The 14,862-nt window shown below is 36.7% G+C and overlaps 1 protein-coding gene across 6 annotated transcripts in view; it reads right to left on the reverse strand.

The window, feature by feature from the left end:
- thrab (thyroid hormone receptor alpha b) overlaps positions 1-14,862 on the reverse strand; it is a 234,077-nt gene that overhangs the window by 34,702 nt on the left and 184,513 nt on the right. For 3 of the 6 annotated variants that reach the window (XM_009306720.5, XM_009306721.5, XM_009306722.5), the window contains 2 exons: positions 6,681-6,742; positions 6,261-6,290 (listed from right to left, as the gene is read on the reverse strand). In XM_009306720.5, the coding sequence (XP_009304995.1) occupies positions 6,261-6,290; positions 6,681-6,742 (92 nt within the window). The remainder of the gene's footprint in view (positions 1-6,260; positions 6,291-6,680; positions 6,743-14,862) is intronic. The other 3 variants (XM_001920978.9, XM_073918439.1, XM_068224764.2) reach the window with 1 other exon arrangement.

Here is a 14,862-nt window from a genome sequence, read left to right on the forward strand (position 1 = left end):
GTTTATTTCTTGTTTACACAATCATGCCATTTAACTGCTCTATAATTTCAATATCACACTCATAGCACTGCGATTTGGATGTACAGAAGCACTTCTGTGATACACACAAGCCATATCCACTGTTACTACTCAAGTGAAATATTATGCACACACACACACGCACACGCACGCACACACGAACATCCAAACAAATGGACATCTGAAGTCAGAGAGCAGTGTGCATTTCTCCAAACACATGTATAAATCTGGGTTTAATCAAGGCTTTCATTGAGTTAGCTTAAATTGAGAATATAAAATTTGATGTGAGATTTAACCTTGAATAATCTTTCATTCTACATCTAAATCAGTATTGGAAATTCCTAAAAAAAAGAAACAATTAAGAATCCTTATTTGTTGTTATTATTATTGTTATTTATGTACAGTACTTGATATTTTAATCTTGAAAGATTAAAACTAAAACAGGTGAAAAGACAATTTCATCTTGTTACATTACAATTCACAAGGTCACCAGCAGGAGGTGCTAAGATGGCCTAGGAAAAAAAAGCATTTCTCAGCTACATTGTCATCTTGGGAGGATGAGTTGTTTAAAAGTAATTACTTGACCATTCCCCTCGTAAGGCATTTAAAACCTGTAAACAAAGTTCATATTCTGTGTCTGTTTGAACCCAAATTAATTGTTCCTGTATTCAGTATTCATTACTTAAATAGCATTAAGCATATTGTTGCTGATCTGCAACTTCTCATTTATAGGTGTAAGTGGAAAAAGTTATCATTCATTCATTATTTTTTCTTCACCTTAGTCCCTTTATTCATCAGGGGTCGCCACAGCGACTGAAAACATATCCAGCATAAGTTTTACACAGCGGATTTCAGCTGCAACCCAGTACTGGGAAACACCCATACTCTCCCTCACCCATACATGCCTTGCCGTGTTCGGCTCACTGTTTCACTATTCTTTCAGCTATCATCTCTGCAAGGTCTGAAATTTTTCACACTGGACATGGAAAGCGCTGCACTATATAACCCATTCTTTTCAATGGCTTGCACCGTGTTAGGGTAGCCCAAAGTGCAAGAGCAAGCAAAAGCACCCTAAACTAGCTTGCGTATGCATCATGGTCAAAGTTCAAAATCGTTCAGTATTCTACTCTGTGGATATTCCATTAATGTGCAAATATAATTATCTATGAATGAACCACATATGCCTACCTGAAAAACAATAGGTTACTGAAGTAACCCTTCGTTCCCCGAGGGGGTGGGGCAGGGATGAAAATGCTATGTGGAAACTTTCACTATGGGGCATTTCGTCAGAAACCAATCATACTCTGAGTATAAAATCGGGCCAATGAAATGCCAATGAGTTGGCGGCGTCAGCATGCACAGCTGGTGTCAGTGACAATCAGTGATGCTATAAAGACGCGGCTAGTGCAATTCTAGCTGAAGAGACTCAGCTAAGCTCAACAGCTAAGGGACAATTGTTGTGGCGAAGGTACATAGCATTTCTGACTAAATTTTGCTAAATTTTTCAGGGAGTCAAAAATAACCCCGTAAAATAGGGTTAAAATAGTTCCAGATGCTGCCTTGTCCCTGAGAGAGTAGGTCCTCTCTCAAAAAGCCCCTCCAGGGGGGGCCGTCGCGAGGAGGGAGAGTTCTGATATCCAGGTCTGGTTGGGCCAGAGAGGCACAACTAGCAAGACCTGCTCCTCATCCTCCCTGACCTTGCACAGTAACTGCGCGAGTAGGCTCACTGGGGGAAACGTCTATTTGCACATGCCCACAGGCAGCTGTTGGCCAGTGCATTCATGCCGAGGGAGCCCTCGGTAAGAGAAAAGAACCTTTCTCAATGGGCGTTCTTGGCAGAAGCAAACAGGTCGACTTGGGCTTCCCGAAGTGTGCCCATATCAGCTGAACAGACTCGGGGTGGAGTCGCCATTCTCTCAAGGATAGGAGCTGCCGTGAGAGCGAGCTGAGACATACGGCGGGAGCGCATACCCCACATATGGTTGATATACACTACCGTCGCTGTGCTGTCTGTTCTGACCAGCACGTGTTGCCCCCTCAGCACCAGTAAATGCGGCGTAGAGCGAGAAACACTGCCAACAGCTCTAGGCAGTTGATATGCTAATGCAGCTGGGTTCCCTTCCACAGGTCCACAGCGGCATGCCTGCGACACACGGCTCTCCATCTCGTACTGGAAGCATTTGTTGAAACGACAACACACCTGGAAGCCTGAGCTAGGGGCTCTCCGGCCCGTAGGAAGGAGGGGTTCCTCCAGGGGGTGAGGGCGGGGTGACACAGCACAGTGACAGTCACTCTGTGTGTGTCCACGTGACATGCAGCAGATGCCATATGCCCCTGGAGCCTCTGAAATGATTTCAAGGGGACCACCTTTTTTCTGTCGAACTCTCTCAGACAGTTCAGCACTAGCTCGGTGCGCTCTTGTGAGAGGTGTGCCCTCATGGTGATCAAGTCCAGCTCCAACACGAGAAAGGAGATGCTCTGCGCAGGGGCGAGCTTGCTCTTTTCTCGGTTGACCTGAAACCCCAACAGGTGGAGGTGCCAGAGCTTCTTCGTCTCTGTGCATAGTCAATTGCTCCTGAGCGCACTACGTAAGCCAGGTTTTCACACCCCTATAGTCGGTCCGGCTGCGGGGCTGGGGGATAAACCATCTCCAGAGCCATGGCTGAAGCAGACTGGGGAAGCATGGCCACAAAGTCTGCTTCTAGATTCGACACCACGCTCATCAACCCTAAGGGAGGATGCGGGTTCAAATCCTCATCAGACATTGACAGCCCACACCCCAAGGATGATGAGGATGGAAGCGCATGCAGATCGGGCAGAAAAAAGTGCCCTCAAAACTGCTTGAGCTTACTGTGCACTTCCGGGAATAAGAGGACGGAACTTTTGAAGGTCTTGCCTCCTTCTATCCTCCACATAACACCTAACTAGTCGGTCCCTTCGCAGGGCTGATAAACCATCACCAGGCCCACAGCCGAAGCAGCCCAGCATGTCTGCTTTTTAGATGCTAACGCCGTGCTATCCAACCCGGAGGGAGTGAGCAGGTTTGCATCCTCATCAGACAATGACAGCCCATCTTTCGATACATCGATGGACATCTGATTCTCTGTGTCATCAAGTGAGAGAGCGACCATCCAAAGACGAAGCGCTTCTCTTCACCTGAAGCTTGGATGGAGCGCGTGGAAGAGCGAGACGTCTGCAACCCGAAGGCGGGGGATTTACTCTCACTGTAACCCTCAGATCTGCCCAAGTGCCAACCGCAGTGCGGGGGACAACTGAGGTGGGTAACTTTTTTGCAAGAGCAATCCGCAATCTTTCCTGCGCAACAGACATGACATCACAGTGACGGCATGCACTGCATCCGAGTACCGCATTAACATGCTGGACCTCAAGACATGAAATGCTGTGCTCGTGCCCATCATCCAGGGACAGGAAACTATCGCATCCAGAAATGCATGGTCGGAGCGACGTCTTCAAAAAGACGGGCTGCACAGCTGTGTCGCTATTTAAGGAAAGCTATTTTCCTATATACAAACCACTCTGGGAGGACCTGACCCAAAGGACGCCAGGCAAGGTTGAAAAGCCGAGCTCAATCGTCTGCCACTGCGTACATGCGCTCTGGACCGGGAGAAGCTCCTTGTCAATATCTTTCTGTAGACACAGGTTGGAGATACCCTTAAATACTTTCTCAGAAGCTTGTAAAAGGCTCTGAAAGCGAAAAGAAAGTTGAGCATTGCACTAGCCGCGTCTTTATAGCATGCCTGATTGTCATTGATGCCAGCCGTGCACGCTGATGCCGCAAACTCATTGGCATTTCATTGGCCCGATTGTATACACTTCCAGATGATTGGTTTTTGATGAAATACCCCATAGTGGAAGTTTCCACATAGCATTGGAGTTACCCATCCGAAGGGGAACAATGTCTGCTTTTTAATTAATGCGCGGATAGGGCATTTCTATGTAGCACTTGTTCCTGTTGCTTGCAAGAGTGCAATTCTGTTGTTATGACAATGCTGGTAAAATTATGACTTTCAACACGTTTACTGTCAGTAACAGGTGGTTGCTTTATTGGCTTGTTGTTTTTTTAGAATCAGTATAATTTGATTTACTAAGATACATTTTTCAAAATCTTACACATTTTATTTATGTTACTTAATAAATAATAAATAGTTTAGTTTTTTGGCTAATGCATGTAGAAATGTTGGTGTTTATTTCGGCCCAGATTTTTCATTTGAGTACTTCTCTAGATTAAAGTACAAAAAAAAAAAAATTAAAACTAGTTCCATTTTAAACCATCGAGTGCATCAATGCAAATTTGAAAAAAAAATTTAAAATCTATGATTTTCAGGTTTAACACAATAATAGATTTAATATATATTTTAGGGGTATTTTCTGAACCACATTTGATGTGATGAGATTAATTTGTTATTTCTTTGTTATTTTTTTATATACACACCCTCACACGGCTCATACACAATAAATATACTGAAAAAAAAACTAAAATACCAAAGCTAAAATAAACAAAGGTAACTATCTAAATAAATATCTAAATAGGCAAATATATTCCATTTTTATCAACAAAATGCAGTCCCAAAAGTTTTGGACAGTGAGAACAATAATTACTATACAAAACAAAAGTTATTTTTACACTTTCATTTTTAAAGTATACTACCTAATACACCTTTAGACTTGGGTTCAAAATGACCTGAAAACAAGTATCAAACATTTTTATTATTATTTCTCTTATGTTTTATGATTATTAAAAATATGTCCTTTATACAAAAATAAAAAATAAAAAAATAAACAGCAGTGGTTTGTACCTTAAAACAGTAAACATATCACCACGTTGCTCTACAATCTTTCTTTCGCAAGTACTTTTAAGAGTACCAGTACTACACAGTAATAGAACAGTATATGGTTTAAAGGCTGCTGCGAACATGAGGTAAGCCAGGCAAAAGAGCTTTAAAAGATGCATAATCGAAAGCCTGATGAATCAAGCAGAGACAGACTGCTCTGAGTAAATGTACAGCATCTAACCATCAGGCCAACTTTACTCAACTTCCTTACCTGAACAACCACCAATAAAAAGTAAATCCTCACACAGCTCATTAGCCTTAGAGAATGATCGTTTTAGTGTGAGTTACAGTATCCTGAAGATATCATCAGAACATTGCATAACAAGAAGCCTATTGAGATGACTGAAGCTGCAGCGGATGTTCAGAGGATCACGGGGCATCTCAAAAGCCTTCTGGTGTGTTTCTGAGAAATGTGGCGTCACTGATGAATTGTGGGATCACAGAAGAGGAGTGAGCTTTAGGCAAGAGTATCGAAACCATTCGCTAGATTCCCTATATCGTGTATGGCGGTTTAGATGACAGCATCAGGAAAAAGGAAAGCAAGTGTGAGTCAGAGAGATTTTCTGCCACAGACAATTCTGTCATGACTTAAATGTCACCATTCATTTGTCACATTTATTGTATTATCTGACAACAAATAGGACAAAACCCCAGCTTGCCAGGATTATTTATCTATTAATTCATATTTTAAAATAAAAATATAAACATAGTATTTCCACCTTTTTCCTACACCAAATGTTACTATGCCTGAGTTATGTGAGCAGCTTCTGTTAAACTGCAAACAATCCGTCAAATGTTTTAAAAACCTTTCATTCATCAAATGCCAAACGAGAACTTACTAGAACTCTCAGCAGACCATTAATAGCTCCAAAAACCTCAACCACAATATTATAGATGTGTCGCACATCACACACACCAACCGAAAATAATCTGAAGGCACAGAACACAGTGAACTCAAAGGAGCTTTGGCCACAGACACGCTTATGAAACTAATGTCATGAAAAGAAAAGAAAAACAACAACAAAAAACAAAAACAAAACAAGCATCGTTTACTTTTCATGACAGATAAAAATAAAGCAAACCCAACTCTCATGTTTTAGAACTATCTACAAAGATTTTTTGTACCAGAATGTTATTATTATTTACAATTATATGTGCATTTTGGGTGGAAGTTACAAAGCAATCTGACACTAATTTGTAACTTGTAAATGTATTGGCTAATTCATATTTAATTCTATGATCTCATTTGTACATTTTAGTTCAGTTTGCTCAACCCTCGATTACAGTTGGGTTTAGGGGTGTGGGGTTTGGGGGCACGCCTCCTTTAAAAACAAATCATACATTTTGTACAAATTCGTATGTACCTTGTAAATGTAAAATCGTATGTACCTTGTGAGATTGGGTTGGAAGTACTTGAAACTGGAAGTGGAATCCATAATTTGAAATGCAGCAGTAAAGTGTGGAAAAAGGTGGATAAATATAAAACATTATTTCAAATAATATAGGCATTAACTATCAACAAGAACCTGAACAAAGTGTATTAACACATTATTTATTATTTTAGCTGTCCTCTCATCTTTTTTCCTGGCTTGCATTTGATTTTGTCAAATGGTGCTTCAATGAGTTTACATTCACATTTAGATTTGACAGCAGGTAAAAAAAAAAAAGTAGTGAACCAGTGTAAGGAATAAAGTTGCTGACTCAAAATGTAAACACTGCAACAAAATAGAAGACACCAAATATATAATGCACTAGACAGTGGAAACAAGGTTATTTCAGACAAAGCTAGTCTTCTATCAGACATCTTACCTGACATGCTCTTCACCGAACACTGGCTGTTCTTTCTCTTCCTTTTCGGGCCATCGAGCCACCTGGAAAAAAGAGGAGAGAGAAGGCTGCTATTAGTTGAGAAGTCTTTGCCCTGATTCGATGGCTACAATTCCCTGTGGTTTCACTTTATATTTTTAACTAGCACACTTTCAGCTCCGAGAGCTCAGACAACATGACAAGCCTGTCATTTTGATTGAGAGAGTGAGGATCACAAAAAAAAAGAAGACTGCAAATACAGGCACCCTTACTGTTTGAGTCAGGGTGCATGCGTTTCTGACATGTTCATGCCCCTCAGGCCACAGGACAAGCCAACTGCCCTTCTCTCATCACAATAATTTACTGCAGTTTTACAATTTATTTTAAAATATGTATATTTTAAAGAAAATTATTCTGTTTATCAAGGTAGCATTTATTGAATGTAAAAAAAAAATAATAATAAATTAAATTGTTAAATATTCATTACAATTTTAAATAACTGCTTTCTTATTGTATATAGTTTCAAATGAAATTATTACTCCAGATATTATTGCTTTTACTACTATTATCATTAATAATAATAATAATAATAATAATAATAATAATAATAATAATAATAATAATAATAATAATAATAATTAATACTAGAGTGATTTCTGAAGGATCGTGTTTCTCTAAAGACTTAAGCTGAAAATTCATCTTCAAAATGACCGGAATAAATTGTTAAATGAATTATAAACTACTTTTGAACAGTTACTTTATAGTTCAACAACATTTCTCAATTTTATCATCTGTACTGTATTTTTGATTAAATAAATGCAGCCTTGGTGAGCAGGAGACGCTTATTTTAAAACATTAAAAAATGGTACAGACCCCAAACTTTTGACTGGTAGTGTGTATACATATATATATATATATATATATATATATATATATATATATATATATATATATATATATATATATATATATATATATATATATATATATACAGTTGAAGTCAGAACTATTAGCCCTCCTTTTAATGTTTAAATATTTTTTCTAAATATTTCTCAAATGATGTTCAACAAAGCAAGGAAATTTTCACAGTGTGTCTGATAATATTTTTTTCATTCAGAGAAAGAAGTATTTGATTTATTTCAGCTAAAAAAAGCAGCTTTTAATTAAAAAAAAAAAAACATTTAAGGTCAAATTAGCCCCTTTAAGCTATATATATATATTTTTATAGTCAACAGAGAAAACCATCGATATGCAATAACTTATTACCCTAACCTGGCTAGTTAACCTAATTAACGTAGTTAAGCATTTAAATGTCACTTTAAGCTGTATAGAAGTGTCTTGAAAAATATCTAGTAAAATATTATTTACTGTCATCATGGCAAAGATAATTCAGTGGACAGTGACTAAAAAAACATAAGATGATTTCCTATAAACTCTTATGCAGCACATAAAAACACACATGCAAAACAAATACAGCAACAAGTAACTTGTATAACTAAACTACTATATAACTATATGTAACTAAACTAATATATAGCCTACATTAATAAAGAAAAACAAGATAAATAAAAGAAATAAAAGAAAAAGAAAAGAAAAAACTAATCAAAACAATACAAAACATAAATAAAAACACTCAATTAAAAGCATTTTTGGTAAATGTTTTGGTTTCCACTGTCAGACCAGTAGCCCTTCAGATGTACTAAAATCACATCCTAAACAAACCTCCACAGAGCAACGTTCAACAGAGTTACGTTACACATTCTAATGCATTGTGTTGCAATAAACCAATCTGTAGTTTCCCTCTTGAAGCCAATATGGAAGTTACTGAAACTGCAGTTTATCGACTGGCCACTTAAGGCTGGCACCAAAAGGTAGTCAACTCCATAAACTCCCCATGTTATAACACCCAACATTACAGTAGAAAAGGAGGTGTTTACAAAAGCCTGGTACAAAAAAAAAAAAAAAAAAAAAAAAATTGGTGTCTATAATTAATGTATATAGTGTGTTTAATTAAACTAACACTATAATTAATATTACACTTCATAGCATAATTAAGATAATTAAGAGTCTGCCCACTTGACTGACAGGTATCTGCAGCTCAGTCACAGCTATTTTATTTCAGACTTCAATACACTCCAGAATGTGACAGAATGATTAGCTGTAGGCTATAAAACAGTCATCTGAAAAGTTGCTTTGCCTAGATTTTGTAAATAGCATTTACAAACAAAGATTATATTTAAAGTTTTTAAAAGTAAGTAGAGTTTTCCTCTTGCAGAAAAATCTTAAAAATAATGCTTGAAAAATGTCCAATGTGGCTCAGTGAATTAAAACAACACAGATCAAACACAGTAAACACAATTTAGATATATTATACAACCAAGCTTGTCATAATTATTTAGTATTGAGCATTTCATCTACACCGTTAACCCCCCTTAAAAAAAAAAAAAAAAAAAAGTAATTTAGAGAAAATACAACCAGGCATCTTTAACTCCGCCCATGCCCCGCCTCTTTGCCCATTTGCAGTTACACAAGAGTGACGCGAAGTCAGCACCATGATGCACTGACAACATTGCACCAGTTAGCACTGCCCACATGCAGCCTTATTTGTACTCTTTAGAAACCCAAAGGTGACATCATGGACACTACATCTATATTTTTTAAAGTCTATGTTGAAAACGTACACAATACTTGGATAAAGCCATTCCCTACTTTGGGTTAGCATCTATAAAAACATTTAAACTTACTTTTAACAGCAATATCCAACATCTGCTCAACATCAGGTCAGCCAGTAGCAGAAACAATCATTATGACACATCTGTGTGCACCGAGACAGACTTACAGCACTAAAATGACCAAATGTCATCAATTATCAATGAGAGCTGAAGAATTCAGAAGCAGTCGCTGACAAAGCGAGAAACAAAGAGTGCTAAATGAGCAGTTACGAAATACAGTGACCACCAAAGGGATGACAAACAGAGCCCGGCATAATCCGCTGGACATCATATTAATAATAAGGCCGCTCTGTGACCTCCAGCGACATATACGTGTGAACGGATACATCGAGCCTGGCTGTGATTAAAGAGCTGAAGAGAAAAAGAACAGAGTTACATAACAATATGTCCAAAATAATGCAGGCAAATCTGTTAGCATTCAGTGCCAGTCTCTCAACACCCTTTCAATGCCACTACTGCTCCTAAAGCTAAACTCTTTAAAAATACATCAAAATAGACTTTGATTTCTACAGGGAGAGCTGTTTTAATCCTCAGTAAACACAACAACACTAATATGAGAGAATATGCAAGATGATTTTGATGGAACAGAGCAACTTGAGTTCACTTGGAGACTGTGAAACACATAAAATATTAATTGAAACATCATAAGCTGTAGGGGTGGACATCTTTTACAGTTATATAACGAAATTGCATTATCTTTATGAAAACATAATACTGTGCTGGAATGGATGTGGATAGTGAAGTTACAGCATAGTACTTTGGTAGGTAGGCCAAACAAGTGTAATGCTAACACATTTTTATGGTGTTTTTTGTTTTTGTTTTTTTGGTGTCTTTCAAGTCATTCCACTTTTACCTATTTTTAATAAATTAAATTTCACGATAGTAACTGTGCCTTCTTTTAAATGTTTTTTTCTTCACATTCTGTTCATAAAAAGGCAATGTTAGGAAAAAAAACACTAAAAAGGAGATATTTAACTAATTTAAAGCAAAACAGAAACTGCATGATCTAGTATCCAGTACAATCATATTGTAGTACTTCAATAAACAACACAAACATGTACAGTGTTCATATATTGCTGTATTTATATTGTATTGTACGGCACGTTAAGATTCACACTGGTGTGCTTGTAATTTAACCCTTATCTTCTGTTTGGGATGTTTTTATCCACTCTGGGGTGATTTTGAGTCTTAATTTGGCCTTAACTTTTTTGTGTTTCAGCTAGCGGAATTTTTAGTGATAAATCATACTTTGACACATATTTTGAGAAAATCCATCAAATTTCTTTTTAAAGAACTCAGCGATACACTCTGGGAAAATGTACTATTCTTTTGTTATGTTTGAGATGAAAACATCCACTAAATAAACTGCCGTAAAAAATGCATCAGATAAATATTCTGTTCAAATGTTTTTGCATAAATCTGTTACTCAACCTCAGTCCTGATCAAAACTACTAAACTACTTGCTTAGAAATTACAGGATTTTAAATCCTTAATTGTCAAATTCAGAAATTATGTCACTGATTTGGTGAAAAAAAACACACAAAAGGTCATATTTTCAAAAAAAAAAAATAAAAGTAATTGTGGACTGGATTTGTTTTATCTTGGACATTCATTGATTCATTCATTCATTCATTGATTCATTGATTCATTCATTCATTCATTCATTCATTCATTCATTCATTCATTCATTCATTCATTCATTCATTCATTTTCTTGTCGGCTTAATCCCTTTATTAAGTTACAGCGGAATGAACCACCAACTTATCCATACGCAGCGGATGCCCTTCCAGCCACAACCCATCTCTGGAAATCATCCACACACATACACTACGGACAATTTAGCCTACCCTATTCACCTATACCACATGCCTTTGGACTGTGGGGGAAACCTGAGCACCCAAAGGAAACTCACACGAACGCAGGGAGAACAAGCAAACTCCACACAGAAACTCCAACTGAGCCAAGGATCGAACCAGCACACAAACACACAAAATAACACATTTAAATATATATATATATATATATATATATATATATATATATATATATATATATATATATATATATATATATATATATATATATATATATATACCCTTTTAATGCCACAACTGCTACTAAAGCTAAACTCCTTAAAAATACATCAAAATGGACTTTGATTTCTTCAGGGAGAGCTGTTTTAATCCTCAGTAAACACAACAACACTAATATGAGAGAATATGCAAGATGGCGAGCTTGATTTTAATGGAACAGAGCAACTTCAGTTCACTTTGAGATGTGGGATGTGTGTATGTGTGTGTGTGTGTGTGTGTTTTCTTCTCACAAGTCAGTGACATCATTTGTGAACTTTGCATTTAAAAAGTTTAAATCCGGTAGTTTTTAAAAACATTAAGTAATTTTTATCAGGACTGAGGTTGATTCACAGATTTATGTGAAAAAAATTGTAATAATTATATATACATATATAATTATATCTGATGCATTTTTACAGCAGTTTTAATTTATTGGATGCTTTCACTCCTAACATAACAAAATGTTATAAATTTGTACAGTGCACAAGGGTTAGGTCATTATTAGTAGAAGTTGCAAATCAAAATAAAACAAAACCCAAACTCAACAACTGTGATTAAACTCAAACTTCGAAGCAAAACCTAGCACCATCTTCAAGCACCATGATATTTACGTGTTATTTAGGGGCACATTAAGAATCCCACTGGTACTTTTTTGTTAGTGTCTCGAGTTTGCCCTTTTCTCGTTTGATAGAATCTTCTGGCAATTACCAAGAGAACACAAAACAAGGTTCATGTGATGTGCTGCCTCAAGCCACCGCAATGTCACACACACAAACAAAAAGAAGGCCATCTTTGTTCAAAGCCATGGGGAAAAGATTATAAAAGGTTCAAAGTCTAATACCGGGTAGTGTTTTCCTCCACTCGCCACGTTGTTTTTGTCATTCACCGTATTGATTCCGCAGCTGTGGAATGTTATTTATGAAATGTCATTTAATATGTCTGACTGAGGTTCTGTCAGGACACCGAAGCCTCTAGAGTTTGACTGTCGTTCGTTCTTTCGGGCCGACAGAAATGTCACTTTAAAGCCGCGCCGTCACAATCATTCTGGAAGGTTTTACCAATACAACTGTCAATCATCTGCCGTCCTCAGAGGAACCTGCTCATCACAAAGGCGATGCGTACGTACAAACAACCACTTCAAGAGTCTCTTTCCATAAGCCTCAGGTAATCAATCTGCTTGTTGAGTTTGAGGTAGCGCATCACATTTTCTGGATCCAAAGCTCTATTAGACGGCAAAGGTGAACAACAAATGGTACTAATTTATACTCACAATGTGCTGCAATATTATTGAAAGTCTTGATCATAACATTTATGATCATCTCAGATGGTCATAGAGGTCTGCATCGCCATGGGGGTCAAAAAAAGCAACTTTATTCCAAACGTCTTTTCACAAAAGCATTTCAGCGCTTTTAGCTGTAATTATTACATGGCCACCTTGGTACTTTGAATCATCCAGACCATCAGTAAATAAATTCACATCAACATAGTGACAACACCTTGTGACTGAATAACACATATGTTAGTGTATACTCCATTCAGCTGTTTTCATTTCTGTCAGCTTTGCTTTTAATTAAAAGATTAAGAGGTTTTAATTAAATTATTATTAAGTTATTACAGCTCAGAACAATGTTGTCTCAAAATGTTACATTTTGTGACAAGGAGTCATGTAATAAGTGGGATAAAGTACATCCTGGAGGTTGTTTTTGCAAAAAGACTTTCTATTTTTATACAGCTTTTAATTATTTGTTCATATCAACCGCAGGTATACTCAAGATTGTATAAACGCACCGCATGAATGACCCAATGCTTTCTGCTTGATGCATACTATTCTCAGATATTTGCAGGTTGTCAATGAGTGACAGAGCAGAATAAGTATGAGAGAGCAAAATGTGGATGCGCTGTCCTGGAAAAACACTGAACATGTCATTTTAAATGACAGATCTTGACATAATAATTATTTTATTCTTTCTTTGATACATTTTCCTATTGTGTTAACAGAGAAATGTTAAAAGTATCTTGATGACAAATAAAAATAAGAAATAAAATGTTTACATTTAATAAAACGTACATTTTTAAATGCTATCGCTCTCATTTTTAGTAATGGTTAGTGAATACGTAAATGCGAGATTGTGGAACGGTTAAGAGGAAGGCTGTTTTAAGCACAGAGCAGGTAAACAAATGATGAATAAAACCCAGCAGGAGCGAGACTGAAAAAAAAAGTCTCATGCAGAGGTCTAGATGGTTGACAATTTACTGATATTAACACAAATAGGAAAATATTCTGCAGAATTTAGCAATACTTGAAGTAAACACAAATTGAATTCAGATGTGGACTGTTCTCATTTTAGTCACATTATCAAAGTGCACTTTTGACATTTGTAAAATGGAAAGTTCTAGATTTTTATTCGGATTGGTTGAGCTGTGCTAAGCTGTTGTTAATTACTTTACAAGCATACACTTTTGACTATTGCTTGACAAGCATTTTGCGATCAGTAGTGAGCCAAAAATAAGTTTTATAAACTTTACTTCCTTCATTTTGCAAAACCTTGCTATGTACAGTATGATGCTTTTAAAGGCAAAAAGCCAAAGCTGTGTTTTACAGTGAATTTATAACAGCTCTTAGGGGTAGGGCTGTGCTATTGGCGGAAAAAAACTAATTGCAATTTATTTTGACAGATATTAGGATTTGATCTGCGATTTAATTTTAAAGTCAAGAATCAACTCAATAATCTGTATTATAGCTTCTTACAGTAGTGAGTGTTAGTTAAAAAAGAAACTGAAATTATATTCACTTTTCACACTTTATTTTGATGGATAATTTGCTGAATTTAAGTTTCATTGCATCTAAATGCCGTGCCAACTAATTCTCGTTAGATTATAAGTTGATTATTAGGTTGGGGTTGGGGTTAGTGTAAGTTGACATGTACTTGCAAAGTTTCTTATAGTCATTTAAATTTCTGTTGAAGGAGCAGTATCAACAGATATTAAGCTGACAGTCTACCAATACTCAAATAGACCATCACAATAAAGTGTAACCTACTAACTTACTACAACATTTAGTAGATTGAGTGTAATTGGCAGTACTATCAGTTGACTTTATTGCGAGACACTTCTCATATAGCCACCTGTGGTGCTTTGGTTGTGTTATTTTTTTGTGATTTGGCACCAATTCACTTACAAAATACTTGCTTTTGTTTGGTGTCTGTGACTTTGAAACTAAGATATTCCCATATTACCTGTCCTGTTTTTCTTTAATATTAATTGCATCTATTAAATGCTTTTGAAGCGGCAGACGCTATCATCCCACTTGTCCGCGCTTTCCTGTTTGTTGTTTTTTTATTGTGGGTGTTCAAAATAGTTTGGTTGTGCAATTCTGATTGA

The sequence above is a fragment of the Danio rerio genome, chromosome 12 (genome assembly GCF_049306965.1).
Source record: "Danio rerio strain Tuebingen ecotype United States chromosome 12, GRCz12tu, whole genome shotgun sequence".
NCBI lineage: Eukaryota > Metazoa > Chordata > Actinopteri > Cypriniformes > Danionidae > Danio > Danio rerio.